At 55.9% G+C, this 17,573-nt stretch overlaps 1 protein-coding gene and 1 pseudogene across 3 annotated transcripts in view; both read right to left on the bottom strand.

Annotated features, from left to right (window-relative positions):
- The window catches only part of BMP8A (bone morphogenetic protein 8a), a gene marked incomplete at its 5' end in the record, with an annotated part of 29,540 nt that extends 12,168 nt beyond the window's left edge, over positions 1-17,372 (bottom strand). Inside the window, 3 exons of one of the 2 annotated variants that reach the window (XM_081144998.1) lie at positions 4,710-4,865; positions 5,225-5,414; positions 17,039-17,372. In XM_081144998.1, coding sequence (XP_081001124.1) covers positions 4,710-4,865; positions 5,225-5,414; positions 17,039-17,372 — 680 coding nt within the window. The remainder of the gene's footprint in view (positions 1-4,709; positions 4,866-5,224; positions 5,415-17,038) is intronic. The other variant, XM_081144997.1, reaches the window with a different exon arrangement.
- LOC308560364 (succinyl-CoA:3-ketoacid coenzyme A transferase 2, mitochondrial pseudogene) lies at positions 383-2,174 on the bottom strand (annotated as a pseudogene). The gene is made up of 2 exons: positions 2,067-2,174; positions 383-1,455 (listed from the first exon to the last, which is right to left on the bottom strand). The product of its transcript is annotated as a succinyl-CoA:3-ketoacid coenzyme A transferase 2, mitochondrial pseudogene (transcript).
- Positions 17,373-17,573: the final 201 nt, after the last annotated feature.

Raw genomic sequence — 17,573 nt, 5'->3', positions numbered from 1 at the left:
TCTGGGAGGAGTGTTCCCTCCCTCACCATTTCCCCCTGCGTTCGTGAGGGAAGAAATCCTTCCCAAGGAGTCATCTGAAGCTGCACAGATTTACGTAAACATCACAGTGAAGAGGGCATCCAGTGTCCTCAACGACTGTAGCAGAGCCTCCTGAGTACTCACAGAACACACAAGATAAACTTCTCTGTTTTCCTGTGGTTTTATTTAAAGTCATTTTCCTCTTGAGAGAACAAAGTCTTCCGAGTGGTAGAAAGCCTGAGATCCCAGTTGAAAACTAGTCAGGCTGTTTGTGAAATGGATAAATGTGATCTCCAACTTCCTTTGGATGAAATCCTGAGGTTAAAATGAAAAACGGTCTCTGTGAGCAAGGTCTCCTTCCCAGTTAGGCTGTCACCTGCTGCATGGGTGTGACATTGGGTGAGACGACAAAGGCACTCCCGTGATGTCCTCCACGGTCAGGCCTTCCCAGAGCTCAGTCAGCGCCAGTCCTTCCTTCTTTCTGTGGTGATTCGGTCCATGCACCTCTTCCCAGTCAGGGGCATCGTGCATTTCTCCAAGATCTTGGGCTCCTTGGCCTTGGTGCAGTGCTCCATGGTGACCACTACTCTGGACACCAAATCCGTCGCACCCCCCATTCCCTTCGCCTTCCTTCCAGGGATCATCCACTTAGCCAGGTCACCGTATTTGGAAACCTGCATGGCTCCTGGCAGGGTTAGCTGGATGTGTCCCCTCGGATCATAGGAAATGAGTCATCGCTGGAGAAAAAACTGCCCCAGGGAAGAGTGGTGACTGTTTGCTCGCCTGCACTGGTGAGATCTGCGGCCACCTCCCCTTTTGATGGAAAAGGACCCAAGCCCAGGATCCCAGTTCATGTGAAGATGAGCGGTTATATGGGGCGGTGTAGTCGGTGGTCAGAAGAGGGATTCCTGTGCCCAAGGGGGCATCCGCGCCACCCTCAGATTCAAGAGCTGCCCTTTGAGGATCCGCGCCCTTGTCATCTGCAGGCTCGGCTTGTCCATCTCCCTCCATCCGGATTGTTAACCGCTCAGTTCATATCTCGGACTTTCCCCCTATATCACCCGATCCACATAAATTGTAGGAACATGAATGTTTTCTGGGGCAAACGACCCCACAGCCACAATTTCTTCACCCTCCACCGCGGAGGTCTGGGCAGCTCTGCACACGGGCACGTTGAAGCTCCTGGCGCTGCCCCTGAGCATGGCGACCCCGCGGGCGGCCTCCACCCTTCCACCAAAGCGAACTCCCCGGAGGGCAGCTCCAAGGGCCGGGCTGCCGGGTCCTCCCTCGGCTCTCTGGGCTCACTCATGATGGCGACGCGGCCTCGGGGTCGGACCTCATGGGGCGCCTCCTTCCTGAACCAGGGTCCCGGAGCCGTGGGCACATAGAGGGCGCGCACCCAGCCCCGCCTGCACCGGTGCGCTCGGCCAAAGTGCCCTGGGCGTCGGCTGCGGCTCCGGCTCCCACTCCCGCTCCGGCTCCGGCTCCCACTCCCGCTCTGGCTCCCGCTCCGACTCCCGCTCCGGCTCCGGCTCCGGCTCCGGCTCCGGCTCCCGCTCCGGCTCCGGCTCCGGCTCCCGCTCCGACTCCCGCTCCGACTCCCGCTCCGGCTCCCGCTCCGGCTCCGGCTCCCGCTCCCGCTCCGGCTCCGGCTCCGGCTCCCGCTCCCGCTCCGGCTCCCGCTCCGACTCCCGCTCCGGCTCCGGCTCCGGCTCCGGCTCCGGCTCCCGCTCCGGCTCCGGCTCCGGCTCCCGCTCCGACTCCCGCTCCGACTCCCGCTCCGGCTCCCACTCCCGCTCCGGCTCCGGCTCCCGCTCCGACTCCCGCTCCGGCTCCGGCTCCGGCTCCCGCTCCGGCTCCGGCTCCGGCTCCCGCTCCGACTCCCGCTCCGACTCCCGCTCCGGCTCCCGCTCCGGCTCCGGCTCCCGCTCCCGCTCCCCGCCAAGAGCCGGCGCTGGCCGAGCGCGCTCTCACCCGCGTAGGAGCGGAGGACGCGGGTGGTCTGCTCGCCGCCAGGAGGAGGCCCCGCCCGGAGCTGTCCCGCCCACGTTGCTGCTGAGCACGGTCACGTCCTTCACTCGGGTCTTGAGCGGCGCCCTAACAGGTTCTCGGGGTCCCCCAGAGCCCGAGGCCGCCGACCGCGATTCCCGCCCCATGGGAGATGCCCTGCGCCGCCTCCCCGGAATCCCTGCAGCACTTGGCGCGGGCACGAGCGCCCGTGGGGAAGCCGCACACGCCGCCCTTGCCCCTCGCGGGCCCTGAGCGCCCAGCGGGAGGTGGCCAGAGGCGCAGGGCTGCGCGGCCCACTGCTGCTCGGGGCCCGCAGGGCCAGGCCACATGCGCCCCTGGCTGCGCCGCAGAGCAGGGAGGGCTCCGGGCAGGCGGCCAGCAGCCCGCTGGCGCCCCCACTACGCCCAGCCTCCATCTCTGACCCGAGGGGCGCCTGAGGACCCACGAAGGTCCCCAGTGGGAGCCGCTCAGGGGAAGACGCAGTCGCAGGTCCCTGTCGGGCTCCATCGCTGAGCTCCTTCCCCAGGCGGCCTGACCCAGGTTCAAGGCTCTAAATCCACTTTTCTATTTCAGTGGTTCCCACACCTGTGTCTCTAGCACACACCTGCCCTGGATGACCTTTTAGGGACCTCAGCCAGGGCCATCAATGATATCAGGGCCCAGAGAGAACTTCTCATTTCCTACCTCAAACCTATTTTCCCCAACTTAGGCAATGAGAAAAATATATATTTAAAAATATCCACTGGCACACACACAACATACTGATGGTTTCCAGAGGGGAGGGGAATTGGGAGACGGGGTGGAAAAGGTGAAGGGATTAACAAGTACAAATTGGTAGTTACAGGCCCCGGCTGGGTAGCTCAGTTGGTTAGAGCGTTGTCCCCACAGGCAAGGTTCCCTCCCACTGGTCAGGGCACATACAAGGGGAACCAATTAATGAATAAATAAGTGAAACAACAAATTGATGTTTCTACCTCCCTCTCTCTAAGTCAATCAAAAAATTCAAATTGGTAGTTACAAAGTAGTCACAGGATGTAAAGTACAGCCCAGGAAATAGAGTCAATAATATTGTAATAAGTATGTATGGTCAGGTGGGTACTGGAAATATCTGGGAAACACTGTGAAGTATATGATTGTCTAACCACTATGCAGCCCACCTGAAACCAATATTGAATGTAAACTGCAATTTTTATTTTATTCATTTTATTTTTTAATTAATTATTTTTATCTTCACCTGAGTACACTTTTCCCACAGCTTTTTCAGAGAGAGTGGGGGAGAAAGAGAAACATCGATGTGAAAGAGACACATCAATTGGCTGCCTCCCCCACTCACCCCGACCTGGGCTGTGGATTCAGCCTGCAACCAAGGTACATGCCCTTGACCAGAACTGAACCCAGGACCTTTCAGTCCGAGGGCTGATGCACTAACCACTGAGAAAAACTGGCTAGGGCATAAACTGTAATTTTTAAAAAAATTCACTGGTTCAGTGCACTTTATTCCCAATTCCACTACCTACTTTTCTCCATTTCTGCAGCTACTAACCCCCCCCCCCAGCTCTCACCTGGACACTGTGGCTGGAGGAGCCTCTCTGGCGTCACTTCACTCTTGCCCCACAGTTCACACATCCCACTGAAGTTTCCGCTTTACAATAGTTGAGATGTACGAAAATTGCAAAGATAGTATAGAGAATTCCCATATACTCAGACCCAGTGTGCCCTGGGAAATGTTAACATTTCAATTACTGTGGTACATTTGTCACAGCTAATGAGCCAATATTGGTATCTTCTTATTTTATTAACTAAACAGCACGATTTACTCAGATTTCATTAGTTTTCCCTAAAGTCCTTTTTCTCTCCTCAGATCCCATCCAGGATCCCACAGGGCATTGAGTCATTACAACTCCTCAGGCACCTCTGGGCTGTGCCAATTTCTCAGGCTTTCCTTGGTTTTGAAGACCTTGACAGTTTTGAGAAGTACTTGTCAGACATTCTGTAGGCTGTCCTTCAATTTGGGTTTGTCTGATGTTTTTCTCATGGTTTCCCTGGGGTTCTGGGAGAAGACCCCCAAGGAGAAGTGCCCTCTCATTCCCTCATATCCAGGGTACACAGAAGCCAAATGGGTTATTCATAGGAACCTTGATCACCTGGCTGAGGCGGTGCTGGTCAGCTTTCCCCACCGTCCAGTGACCTCCCTCCCCCTACACGCTGTCCTCCGGGAAGCCAGTCACTAAGGGTACCCACACTGAAGGGGTGGGAGTGATGCCACACCTCCTTGGGGGAGCTTCTATAAAAAGCTGAATCAGGTCCTGCCATCCTCCACTGCTATTAAATTCAAGAAGCTCCCTAAAAACTCCAACCCCTTACCCTGCTTTACCCTAACTCAAGAATGCCCCCTGCCTGCCTCTCAGTCCGCTCTCCTTCCAACCTCTCCCTGACCCAATCTGCTCAAATCTGGGGCCCACCTTCAGGCTTTCCATCCCCACTGCCTGGGGCAAGGGAGGCTCTGCCCCCAAACGCCTGGTGAATGAATGAATGAGCGGGTCCCCCTTCTACGGAGGAGAACATGAAGGCTTGGAAGAGTAAGTAACCTGCCACGGCTCCAGTTAGGAAGCTGCAGAGCTGGGCTTCAACCCAGATCTCTCTGATCGGAGCCCAGGGAAGGTCCGCTGCCTGACCCCCACGTCTTACCGTCCTCTGTTTCCACATAGAGGCGGAGTCCCAGGTCCTTGTTACGGTTCAACAACCAGCGGTCACTGGCTGCTGTCACGTCCAACACCAGCCAGCCCTCGTCCTCAGCTCGGAGCGTCTGAAGATCCAAAAAGAACAAGTCAGACTCCCTGTGGATACGAAAGAACAATTAACCGAAGCCGGCACCGCTGCCTTCGTGTTTCCAGTGCCCGCCTGGGAGCCGCTCGTGGGGTATCGACTGTGTCTACCACAGAAAGGTGCTGCTGCCCCCGTGGACAGATGGGGAAACCGAGGCTTGGGAGCTCAGGGACCCATCCAAGGTCCCACAGCCAGGACAGCAGGGAGGGGACTTGAAGCCAGGGTGCCAGGGCCTTGGGCCAAGCATCCTTCATCTCTGAGGGTGAGCTCCCAGGGGCTCCCCTTCTGTCCTCTGGGAAAGGCTCCCCCCAGAGCTGGGCCGGACACGCTGACAGAGGCTTGACCGGGAGGCAGGGCGTGGGCCAGGCACCTGTTGGCCCGCTCTCTGACCACCTCGAACATGCTGACGTGGAGGGTCCTGTTGAGAGGGTGGGTGCTGGGCAGCTTGTAGATCCGGAGCTCAGCAGCTGTGACCGCCTCCCCCGCCGGGATCTGAGTCAGGTCAAAGCGGAACTCCTTCCAGTGGGGCTCCTGGTGGCCCAGGGCGTGGTCGAGCTCCACTGCAAGACAAAGCAGGCTGGCGGTCATGCTGGTCCTGGGCTCAGGCTCCAGGGTGGCAGGGCCTGGTGGGAGCCAGGGCCTGGGCAGCCTGGGAGACGCATTTCCCCGCGGGGAAATGGGCTTGCCCACAGGCTCTGCCGGGTGCCTAGAGGGCCCCAGGAGCCCTGTAGTGAGGTGCCCAGCACAGCACCTGATACACAGCGGGGGTCAACAAGGGCAGCTTCCATTTCTGGCCCCCAGATCTCAAACCCAGCAGGTCCCAGCCCAGCCCCCTGCTGGCTATGAGACCCACAGATGAGGCAGAGAGGACAGGTCCCTCCTCTGGGGAGAGGAACTTCAAACTCAAGACAGAAGAGGCCACGTGGTGGGAGAGACATGACTGAGTACTCTTCAGGGTCTATCCATGTGTGTGGATGGGGCATGGGGGACAGTGAGCGCTCACAGCTGACATTGGGGTGACAGTGAACTTGCCACAAGGTCATAGGACAAGAGCATTGCAGAGAAAGGGACCAGTGTGAGTAAAGACCTAGAGCTGAGGGACTGACAGCACAGGCAGGAAAACAACCACCATAAAACACAGCAAAGGGCAAAAGGATGGCAGTTTCCGCTTGTAACAAGATGAAGGAGGAGGGAGGGCAGGAGGGAGAGATGGAAAGGAAAGAAGCAAGGAAGGAGTGACAACTCCTGGAGAGGCCCAGTCAAGTGCTGGGGAAGTCGGAGGTCCCATGGCGTGGTGGGATCTGAGTGGGCTTCCTGGAGGAGGTGACGTCTGAACTGGCCTTAAAGGATGGGATGGAGTCTTGGCAGGTGGAGAGGCAGCAGGGAGGACATTCAAGGCGGAGGGGACATCAAGTGCACAGGTTGAGTGGTTCAGGGCCCCCCACAGATCAGCGGGGTGGGGCATGGGGGATGAGTCTGGCTGTGGCCTGACTGTGAAGGGTTAGAGCTCCCACCTAGGAGCACGGACTGTGGCTCTGGCCAGTGGGGGGCCAGGGTTCCGGGCAGCAGGGGAGCTGGTGGTTGGTGTGGTGTGGAAGCTGTGCGTGGGGGTGGGGGTGTAGCACAGGCTGGAGGAAGACCCGAGGTGGCCCCGTTGCGGGGGCAGGTCCAATACTTTGGGCAAGAGGCCACTTGTGCAGAATAAATCCCACATTGCCCAGCTGCCGGAAATGCCCAGGACAGTATATTTAGGGCCATCTCCCTTTAGCCTTCTGTCACTTTCAAACACTAAAAATCTGTGTTTCCGGAAAGCAGGGGCGGGAGCCACCCAGCACCTTCCCCAAAACCCGACACTGAGATTTTAATTACATGTCTGTGAGTCTTTTTAAAAATTCTCTCTCTGGCTACTGGGCTCTGTGACCACAAGTCACCCTGCTGGTGGCAGAGGCGGATGTGGGGAGCACTTCCTGTCCTCGTGGTGGGAACCTGGTCCGGCGATGGACGGGCAAACAGCTGTGCTGGGTGGGGCCAGCAGACACACGTTTGGGCAGGAGGAGATGAGTGTTTCGTCCCCAGACCAGGGAGAAGAAATAGAATGTCCATCATCAGGCCGCTGGACACGCAGCAAATGCCCACAGGGAGCCAGGCTGCTTCAGAGACACAGGGTGGCATCAGGGTCCTCCTGCACAAGCAGAGAACCTAGAGGGCAGGGTTCTGCACAGGCAGGCAGACACACACACACACACACACACACACACACACACACAACTTTGGTGACAATTCCCGTGGATTCAGGAACCACAGAGATCACCTCCACTACGTGGCTGCGTAAGATTCCCCGATCCGCAGGAGGGAATAAGTCCAGGCTGTTGGCTGTCACAGGGTGTGGCACAGAGAGTGAAGGCGAGTGATTCCCCCACACCCTTCATCAGACCCTCTCAAAGCATCGCTGTGTATCTATCCCCAGCATAGCAGGAGCTGACAGGTGGGTCATGGGGGCTCACTGGGAATCTTCTGTCTGCAGGCCTGACACTGATTTTCATGTTGGATCCGGGACTGAGGGAACAACCCACAAACCTGCCAGCTCCACCCAGCACCAAACCATGCGGCCTCCCTCCCTTGCTGGGTCAAGAGCACTGTGTTCACCTGAACTGACTCTAGTACCAAACTTTCCATCCTGTGAGTTTTGATAAACCCAGCACAGGAAACTGCCCACCCTGGCTGTTCCAGGCAAGCACCAGAACATGGGACATTTTTAGGAAGATAATGCTTTAATCAGAAACTGATAAAACTTTCTGGGATCTAGCATTAAAGTAGACATTACTGTAACTGGCCAAAGGGAGTGACCCCCTGCCCCCTTGCTGGAACTCTGTGGATGTAGCTTTTCAGAGGTTGCTCCTTTGGATCAGGGAAGACATTTCTTCTGAAAAGCTGAGTGAGGAACAGCATTTGTTGGGACCTGGAGTTACCCCATGGCAGTTCCTGGCAGGCCGCCCTGCTTTAAACCACGAAAACAGCACTGAGAAGTGTAGATGCTCTGGCCTGTAGCTGGAGCTTCTGATGCCAGCCCTGACCAAAACTTTCCCTGTGTGGGCTCAGTCTCCTCATCTGTGGAGTGGGGATACTAGGAGCTTGTCCATGTGGGGCTGTGAAAGGGCAGGCACTATGAGATAGGAGCCATGGCTATTCCTCAGAGTCAGGGATGAGAGCTGACCTCTAATTTCTGAACTTAATCCATGTATCAGAGTGATGACATCCTGCCAGCACCATCAGGAGTTTCATGTGTGAAACCCAAGAGCCAGGGGAGGGGGGGGCATTTTATTTCTTTTTCTGAATAGAAATATGAAATGAAAGATTATAGAACATCAAATGTATCAGTTCAACCGAAAGGCATTTGTATGGTTTCAAGGTGCCCCCTTTTCACCTGCCTGGCATTTGTCAAGGCATCTGATCCTCAGGGCCTCAGTAGCCACATCTATAACATGACCACTTGATACCATGTCAGATGAAATGATAAAAAACCACATTTGCTACTGTAGTTGGTACTCAGTGATGGTCCAGCAAGTGCTTCTAATACATTATCGAGGAACATTTCCTATCCAGCACCCCTTCATGCCCAGCTTCCACTTCCCCTATAACCAGGTCTGGAATCCCCCAAAGATGTCCTGGCTTGGAGAGGCAGCCCCTCAGCAACCCACAGGGGCCATCACCTAAGTTCTGGGTCAGGTGCAAAGCAGAAACTGACCCTTTCTTCATGAAAATGCTGAAGATTCCTCAACATCAAGCTCGAAGGACAGAGATCACCACAGACACTCTCCTTGCACGTTCCCACAGGCCTGGGGACAGAATGCAGGAGTCCTCTGTGCGGGCTCCTTCCACTGCGCTGGGCCTCCCCTCACCGACTGATGCTGAAATCATGGTGGGCAAACCAAGTTGGACTTGGCCTGTCGCTGCTCCCCACCCTGCTGCTATTATCTGATGGTCCTCAGAGGGAATTTACGGGAAAAGCCAAGGTCCACACACGTGATTTCTTGGGGTTTCCCAGTAAAATTTTGCTGCCGGTTGTGGGGTTGGGAAGTTAATTCCCAGGTCCCCTGGCAGATTCAGACAGGCTGGGTGGGGGCAGGGGGTGCTCCTGCCCTGACTATGTTCTGGATCCCAGCCACCTGAGATATGTCCTGCCAGGAGTCCTCTCTCCGTGGTGACACTGGTGGGGGGTGGGAACCACTGGAGTTTGGAGCAAGGTTTCTGGGTAGTAAGTCATTTCCTCCATCTGCAAAATCTGGGGCAGGGATTGCTAATGGGTGGGGGTCACATAATCTCCCCTTGGGCAGGTGAGAGATGACTTCTGACTATGCTGCCTTCTCGTGCTCTGGAGGCTTTCTAAGAACACTCGCTTTTCCCCCGGTCAGATCCAGGAATATTAATGAACATTTGAAAGCAGTGCTTATTGAATGCAAGCCACTGTTAAGCACTGGGGAAACTGCAGACAGTCTGGACCAACCTGCCACCAGGGAGTGCATAGTGTCACGCGGAAGTCAGGTAGCAAACTAGAAAGTAAACAAACGAGATGATCCTGATGAGTGCTGTGAAGGATATCAAGACAGGGGTGGCACTGGGGAGAATGCAGGGAGGGTGTGTGGGAGTAATTTTATGTTGAAATAATTCTGCATTATTTATATTTAGAGAAAAGTTGTTAGAAGAATAGTACATAGACTCCCTATATATTCTTTGCCAGCTTCCCCTAAGAATAACATCTTACATAAGCAAACCATAGTATAATGATCAAAACCAGGAAATTGATATTGGTATAATACAATTAACTAAATACTGACTTTTCTTGAATTTTACCAGCTTTTCCACTAATGTTCCTTTTCTGTTCCAGGATCCAATCTAGGATCCCACATTGCATTTAGCTGTTAGGTGTCCCTGGTCTACTCTGATCCATAACAACTGTCAAGTCTTTCCTTGGCTTTCACGACCTTGACACTTTTGAAGAGCACTGGTTGGTTACTTGGTTGCATGTCCCTCCATGTGAGTTTATCTGGTGCGTTCTCCTTAGATGAGATTGAAATTACGGATTTTGGAGAATACCACAGAAGTGATGTCCTCCTCTAAGTACATCAAACTGTAGAACAAAGCAAAAAATTAATATGTTAATGTTGTTAGAACAGAGTTATTCAGTGAAAAAGAAAATAGAAATACAAAATTTAAGATTTAAATAAAAGCCTAAAATCCTAAATTTGAATTCGAAATATTAGTTTGAGGTCATGAGTTTTTCCCTCTTAGAAAATACACATTCCCTAGCTTTGTCCACTGAAAAAGCCTAGAAACCATGGCCAAGCAGGCGCAGCAGGAGCCTGACGCGAGTGCAGCCTCAGGGCGCCCACTCCACCGAGGCCCCGGCTCTGGACCCACCGCGCGTTAGTGCCCTTTAGCTCCTCATCGCCTCATCATTAAACACTTTGCTTTGGACGGGATTTCTCATCCTTGGCATTGTCGACATTTTGGGCCAGATACTTCTTTGCTGTGGGACGGTCCTGAGTGTTGCAGAAGATTAAGCAGCACCCCCATTCTCTGCCCATAAATGCCAGTGGCACTGCCTTCCTCTCCCCAGTTCTAACCACCAGAAATGTCTCCCGATAGTGCCAAATGTCTCCTGGGGGGTTTAGAACCACTGCCTTTGGAGACTGTTAGGAATCAGCTCATTATTCCAAAACCTGGTAAATGAGGGGAAAAATAGTCAAGTCTGGAGGAGGAAAGGGACCAGTCATATAAAGAGGGGGAGGAGGCCCTGGCCAGTGTGGCTCAGTGGGTTGGGCATCGTGCTGTACAGCAGAAGGTGCACTTATTAGGCCCCGTGTCCCAGGGGCCCAGAGAGGAGACCAAGCCCATTTTTCCCAAGGGCTCCTGGTCACCAGGACAGTGGCCCAGTGTCCAGCACCCCCACCCCTTGGCTGGTCTGGGAGTGGCTTCCATGTCACAGCTTGTCTCCATCCGAAGCCACTCATGTTTTTCCTTTCCTGTGGGACTTGCCGGCCCTGGGGTGGAGGGCAGGCTCCCCAGGGCCCTGCAGGCAGACGGGCTGGGCCAGTCTGGCTGGTCCTGCCGGTAACGGAGGCTGAGGGGCCCACATCAGACCTAAAACAAGACCTGGGTCCCCACGGCCTGTGCAGGCCAACGGGGGAGCCACGGAATTGATCACCTATCGATTCTGCATCCTGAAGGGCTTCCTCCCACCAGAAATCTCAGCGCCACCGAGAGGAGGCCCAGGGTTTCAATGCTGAGGTATTTTTAGTCAGTTCTCATTACCGACTTTTTTCAGAGCTCTTTCCATAAACGGCTCTGCACTCATAATTACCGGTCCGGCCTCAGACGGCTTCAGACCCCAAATTAAAGGGGAAACCCGCACACTCCACCACATCAAGCCTGCCAAGGCCAAAAATAGATCCAAGGAGATGTGAGCAAGGAGGGTGCGACTCCAGTCCAGTTCAGACCCGGGAAAGAGCCGAACTGTGGGCGTTTTCCAGAAAGATGTGGTCTCGGGAACACAGCCTCTCTACCATGGGTAAGGGGTTCCCATGAGGAGGTGGCCACAGGTGCCTCCAATCAGGAGGCAGGGGGAGGCAGATTCTTTGGTCATAGCTGCAAAGGCGATCAGGGTAACCCTGCATAAATGGGGAAACTGAGGCCCAGAAGGGGGAGAAACTTCCCAGGGGTCACATGTAAGGTTAGAGGTCCTTTAGACTCGAGCCAACATACAATGAGTGACCCTAGAGTTCCTCTGGGTGGCAATACTGGGATGGGGGTCACCTGTCTTCAAGGCTCTTCTGTCAACAGGTGCCCTAAGAATGCCTGCTGAAGCCACCCACCTTCCTCCAAGCAGGACCCTGCAGGGACTCAGGACCCCAGGGGAGGACCCAGGGACATGCTGCACCCATCATCAGCTTCTGAAAAGACAGAGGGCTGGCCCTGCCTCGCCCCACGGGACAGGCCAGGCTCCTCCACCTGGTCCTGGCCCTGCCTCCTGCTGAACCCCCTTTCCTTTGCCCACAGGCCCGAGCCTGCCCCCCAGAGACCAGGGTGCACAGCAGGGGGAGGCGCCTGAAGAGTCAGATTTGGCCGCTGTTCTCAGGAGGTTCAAGGCCTCCTGGGGAGGAAGGAGAAAGAGGGTGGACACCCCCTGAATCGACAGGCAGAAAGCGGCTAACACACAATGAAGCCTGGGGGCGCTAGCCATGGAAGGAGCCGTCTCTGGGAGGAGTGGGGGGGCAGATGTGCAGAAACCCCTGCTCCCCCCTTTTAAAAACAGAAATGGAGGCGAGTGGTCTCCGCAGAGGGTGTAACGGAGCGAAGGCGCCGAAGTGGACGCCACGTGCCATCAGCTCCCACCCGCGAAGCTCCTGCCGCGCGGGCGCCCAGCTGCCCACTGCACATGTCCCTTAGTCCCACGCGACCCTGGAGGGGGGCCTCGTGCACCTTAATGGTGTCTTAAAAGTGAGGACACGGGGTTGGAGGCTTTCAAAGGAACCTGCGTGACCTCTCGGAGCCCCGGGGCAGAGTGGGGAACACCCAGGGTTGATGCAGCCCCGGGGCGAGTGCAGGACGCTCGGGGCAGCTTCATTCACACCCACGACTGGGACAGGCCAGACGCCATGACCCAGAGGGGCCAAGGGGGAGCGGGTGCAGGCCAGGACGATTCATTCATAAAAACAGCGAGAGATACAACCTCGTGGATGAACCTCAAAACACCATGTGGAGTGAAAAACCAGACACAAGAGCGAATACTGTGTGATTCCACTCACACGAAGGTCAAAGGACAGGCCAAAGGAAGGTGTGGTGACAGAGATCTGACAGTGGCTGCCTGAGGGGATTGGCTGGTAGGGCTCCTGGGGCACTCATGTCATATGTTCCCGTGTGGTCTGAATGGTGTATAACGAGCACGTGTTCTTTCTGTAAACCCCCAAACAAAAGACACTTTAAAAACAGGATTCTCAGTTCATAACACACCTTCGGTACAGTCCGATTCAGAGGCACTGACTGGCCTAAGGATGGCCAGGCCTCGGGGTGGGTGGAGAGGCAGCTTCTATGTAGGAGGAGTAGAAGATGTACAGGCAAGAAGACCACCTGCTGTGTGGCCTTGGGAAGCTCCACTAACTTCTCTGAGCCTCATTCTTCTCTTTAAACAAAGATGTGACAGTAACTATGAGATGGAAATGAAGGAACAGATGTGGAGGCCTAGCCGTGGGGTCATCCCTGGGTGTCATCTCACACAATGCCTGAGCAGCCCCATATGGTGGGTACCGTGAGTGTTTCTATTTTACAGAAGAGGAAACTGAGGCTCTGAGAGGTGGACTGGAAAGTCCAGAACACACTGAGAGTAGGTGGTGGAGTCAAGATGCAAATTCTGTCTGAGTCCCAGGTCTGAACCCCAGATCTGTCCTGTCTACTCTCCCACTGTCCATCCCCTCCTGGTGACCAGATAGGGAGTGTCACTGTCTAGACCACTTGATAATTACCTTTGTGGCTCCTGTGTTTGTTATTTGTCTTTCCCACTACAAGGTCAGCTCCATGAGGGCAGGGACTTGGTTTTGTTCTCTGTCATATCTCAGTAACTAGAACTATGCCTGGCACAGAGCAGGTACCATATGACTATTTGTTGAGTGAGTTGGTGAAAAAAGCAAAGAAAAGAGTTCCCTAGTAAAGAGCCATAGAAAGTGACCCAGGGGCTCACGGAGGTAAAGAGCCCTTCAAGGTCACTGGGCTGAGCAGGACCTGGGCCACATCCCTCATTCCCACCAAGCTCCGCTTCTCCAATACAACAGCCTCAGTTTGTCAACACCTCTGCCCTCAGTGGCTCAAGACCAAGGAAGAAATTAGTCTGGCACCAGGAAGGGTCAGGACAATAGTGAAGATGGCTCCATTCATTTCTGCATTCTGCAGTGCTGTTCGTGCCTCAGTTTCTCAGTCTGGAAGATAAGCACCTGTCACCACGCTGACATGAGGTGGAAAAGGATTCTGGGGGAACAAGCAGAATTGGTCCTTCCTGGCTCTTTGCTCCCTCAGGAGGGGCTAGGCCGGCCTGCAGTGCCCAAGGTGCAGCCAGTCACACTGTGCTTGGAGGAGATGAGGTCGTGTTGTGAGAAGGTACCACTGACAGAGCCACAGGGTCAGAGCTGGGGGGCCTGTTGTCTTTCTGACACCATCACTATAGACTGGACGGGAAACCAGAGGCCCAGAGAAGAGAAGGAGCCTGACTTGGGATGTGGTGGAATCCATGGCAGCCCCAACAGGACAAGATGCTGGTATTGCCTCCTCTCCTCTCCCTGAGCACAGGCAACACCAGGGACAGGCTCTATCTTCTCCACATGGGCATTGATTGGCCCCCATTACTGTTTCCAGGCCATGGGAAGCCAAGATTCTACAAAGCTGAGATTGACATTCAGGCCAGGCAGGGCCACCAGCTCTGACCACAGCCCTGGTCTCCTAACACAGGCATGTCCGTCATGACATGGGCTCCAAAGGCATCTGCTCAGATACAAGGCCTGAACCATGGGCTGGAGGCCTAGGAGAACTCTATGGCCTCAGGGTCCCATAGGCTGCCACTGATGGTCAGAGACCTGGCCGACACCAGGCCTCACTTCTCAGGAGCCAGACGAGGGTGATAGGAGAGCTGGAGCAGGAGGCAGCAGGGGTGGGAGCCTAGGCGTGGGCACTGATAGCACAGCGACTCTGCTATTAGACTGCATGTGGTTCAGGGGCCTGGGACCTGGGCCTCCAAATGAGAAAGGAGTCCTGCTAGGTGTCTAATCCCCCAATCAGTCTAGGTAATTACCAGTTAAAGCCACTCTCACTGAGAGTTCTACTAGCGCAATTAGTATGTCAGAATAAAGAAGTTCCTTCTGACAACTGGTTGGGCCCGCCCACGACTGGGCTTCCACTAAACAAGGACCAGCTTGTTGATTCCACAGGCCTTAGATCTTAATGAAATACTCAGAGATGATGGAGGAAGAAGCTGGGGCTTGGAGTCCACAGCCTGGATGATGCCATGGATGTGCTGTGTGGCCCTGGGTTGGCCATTCAACCTCTCTGAGCCCATGAAAATGAGGCTGGTAAATCAGTTCTGCATGGTGCTGCATGGATGAAATGAGGACGTTTTTTATTCTGAAAATAGGTAGAAACACCTTTGGTTGGCTTTTAAATTCTGCTTCTGGGTTTTACATGTGTATAAGACACATGGAGACATTCCTGTCACATCTGAACCAGGGCTGGGCAGTAGCTGGGAGGGACTGGAGTCAGCAGTGATGAGGCCCAGGTTCACCCTAAAAGAGGGGGCTGACTTTCTGCTCCTCCCATGTATCAACCAATCACACAACAACTCTGAGGATGCACTGATCACTAGGAGCCCCATTTTACAAGGAGGGACCGGAGGCTCAGAGAGGGAAGGGGCTTGCATAAGACCACACAGCAAGTCTTCCTGAGCTCAGGGCACTGCTTGATTCACAGCAGCAGCTCCCATTAGGGCTGTGCACGCCTTGACCCAGGGGATGCTGGTTGAAGCCAGACATGGGCTGGGCAGTGACTCACTCTAATAGATGGCTCCCTTGGGGGCATTTTCTGGGTGACTCCATCCACAGCTCTTCTTGGTCCTGAGCCCTGGGTCAGCTTGTCCCAAGTACAGAGCTCCAGCCTCAGTTCCACACACTCTCTGTCCCTATCCCCACCCTGCCCTCCAACCAGGAAGGCAGCATCCAGAGACCAGTGACCCAAGTGCTGTCTGCAGAAGTTAACAGCTGCCTCCTACTGCTCATTCCCCACCTCAGCCCATCAGTTTGGGATTGGGGGGGACAGAGGCCTCCTTGGCTGTCCTCACTTATTGCCCTCATGTAGGAAGCAAATGGCTGAGGGCCCCACAATTCCCGCTGCTGCTCCATCCCCTGGGTTCCTCTGCCTAAACCACTCTGAAAGCTCCCTCCACCCTGAAAGCCTGCTCGCCTGACAGCAGAAATGCCCTTGAGGACCACATGTAGGGCCATATACCCTGGGACTGTCCTGGCTTGGCCACAGAGAGGCCATGCTATCCTGGGCGGAACATTGCCTCTCTGAGCCTCACTGTTCTCATCTGAGAGATGCAGGTGCATATCATGGTGTTAACTGGGTGTTGGGAGGATTGGGTGATGCTGTAGGTGAAGGGAGGCTGGCGGACTTGGCAAAAGTCCTTTCCCGGCTCTCAGCCCTTCTGCTCTCCCCACCTCGAGCTGAGCTGTAGTCCTTGGGTCCAGTCTAGTATCTTTCTGAGCCCAGAGCCCTGCCCATCACTGGCCACAGAAAGAAGGCAGAGTGGATGGGGGACAAATATTCATGACTGTAGATTAAAGAGAGTTTAGTAATGGAAAAAGATACCTTTGAGAAGTTTAAGGGTAAATGGCTCCGAGATTTGGCTGCAGAGAGGAAAAGCTGGGCTTTGCATGGGAGAACATGAAGGTCCAAGCTGCCCGCTGGGCTATTCCACAGGCCTGGACACACAGGCATGTCAAGCCATGGCCCAGGTTCTAGGTGTGGGTGACAAGACCACAGACTGCCCCACTGAGCTGAGTCTACTCCTTCCCCACCTCATCCCCTGACAGCCACACGCCCACCTACAGGACATCTGGGTTTCCCCTGCGCTCTGGTCATTTTGGTGGTGGGACAGGGGTGTCCTACAATGGACTTTGCCCCTCTCCTCAGGACTGCTCTTATCACAGTGACAGCATCCAGCCTGTTTACTCATCTGTCTCCCAGGACTAGACTGTCTTCCTGGCACTGCCCAGCTCCGCCTGACATTACATGATTCCTACTCTAGGGTGTGTTTGGGGGCGGGGCGACTGTACACGCCCCTGGGACTCGCATTCCTGCGTCTGCCCGCCGGGCCCACAGCTCACTGACCCGCACACCTCAGACCTGGCCCCCTGGCCTGCGCAGTCCCACCCCCTGTGGGGCCCTGTCCACCACGCGGCGACTCCTGGCTCACGGCAGGGGCACCCACTGTCCGAGGTTGTGCACACTCCCCTGCAGCTCCTGTTGCTCCCCAAGGGCCCACCGTGGGGGCGCCCGCACGCTCGGCTCGCTGTCCCACAAACGCATTCTGCGGAGGCCGCACGGTCACCACCGCGTCTCCCACGCCCACCCTGCAGCCCGCACTCACCCATGTTGACGAAGCTCATGACCAGGTCGGCGCGGCCCAGGCGCCGCTCGCGAGGGCCGCCGTCCTCGTCGTCGTCGCCGGCCATGGCGTGGTAGAGGTCCAGCATGAAGAGCGGCGCGGACGCGGGCATCCGGGCGGCGGCGGGCGGCGCGCGGGGCCGGGGTCGCCCGGGCAGCCCGAGCACCGCCAGGATCTCCCGCTGCAGGCCGCGGCGCTCGCGCGGGCCCAGGCGGCGCTGCGGCCAGTCGGGCGGGGGGCGCGGGCCGGGGCCGCCGCCGCTCAGCGCGCACAGCGCCAGCCCCAGGAGCCACAGCGGCCCGGGGCGCGTGGCCATAGCTGGCGGGACCGGGACGGCGCTCACCCAACGCGCATCCGCTTAGCCGCAGGCCCGGGACCCCCGACGGCGAGTGACAGGCCGGGCTTCGGGCCGGCGGGACTGGGCGGGAGTTGCCCGCGGCCGCGGCGCCGTCCCTAGAGAGCCCCGCTGGCGGCACCTGTCGCGGCTCCGGGTCCGGTGGCCGTGGCCGCCAACACC

This window comes from Miniopterus schreibersii (genome assembly GCF_964146895.1).
Source record: "Miniopterus schreibersii genome assembly, chromosome: 8".
NCBI classification, from domain to species: Eukaryota; Metazoa; Chordata; class Mammalia; order Chiroptera; family Miniopteridae; genus Miniopterus; species Miniopterus schreibersii.
This window is presented reverse-complemented; position numbering and strand designations above follow the sequence as displayed.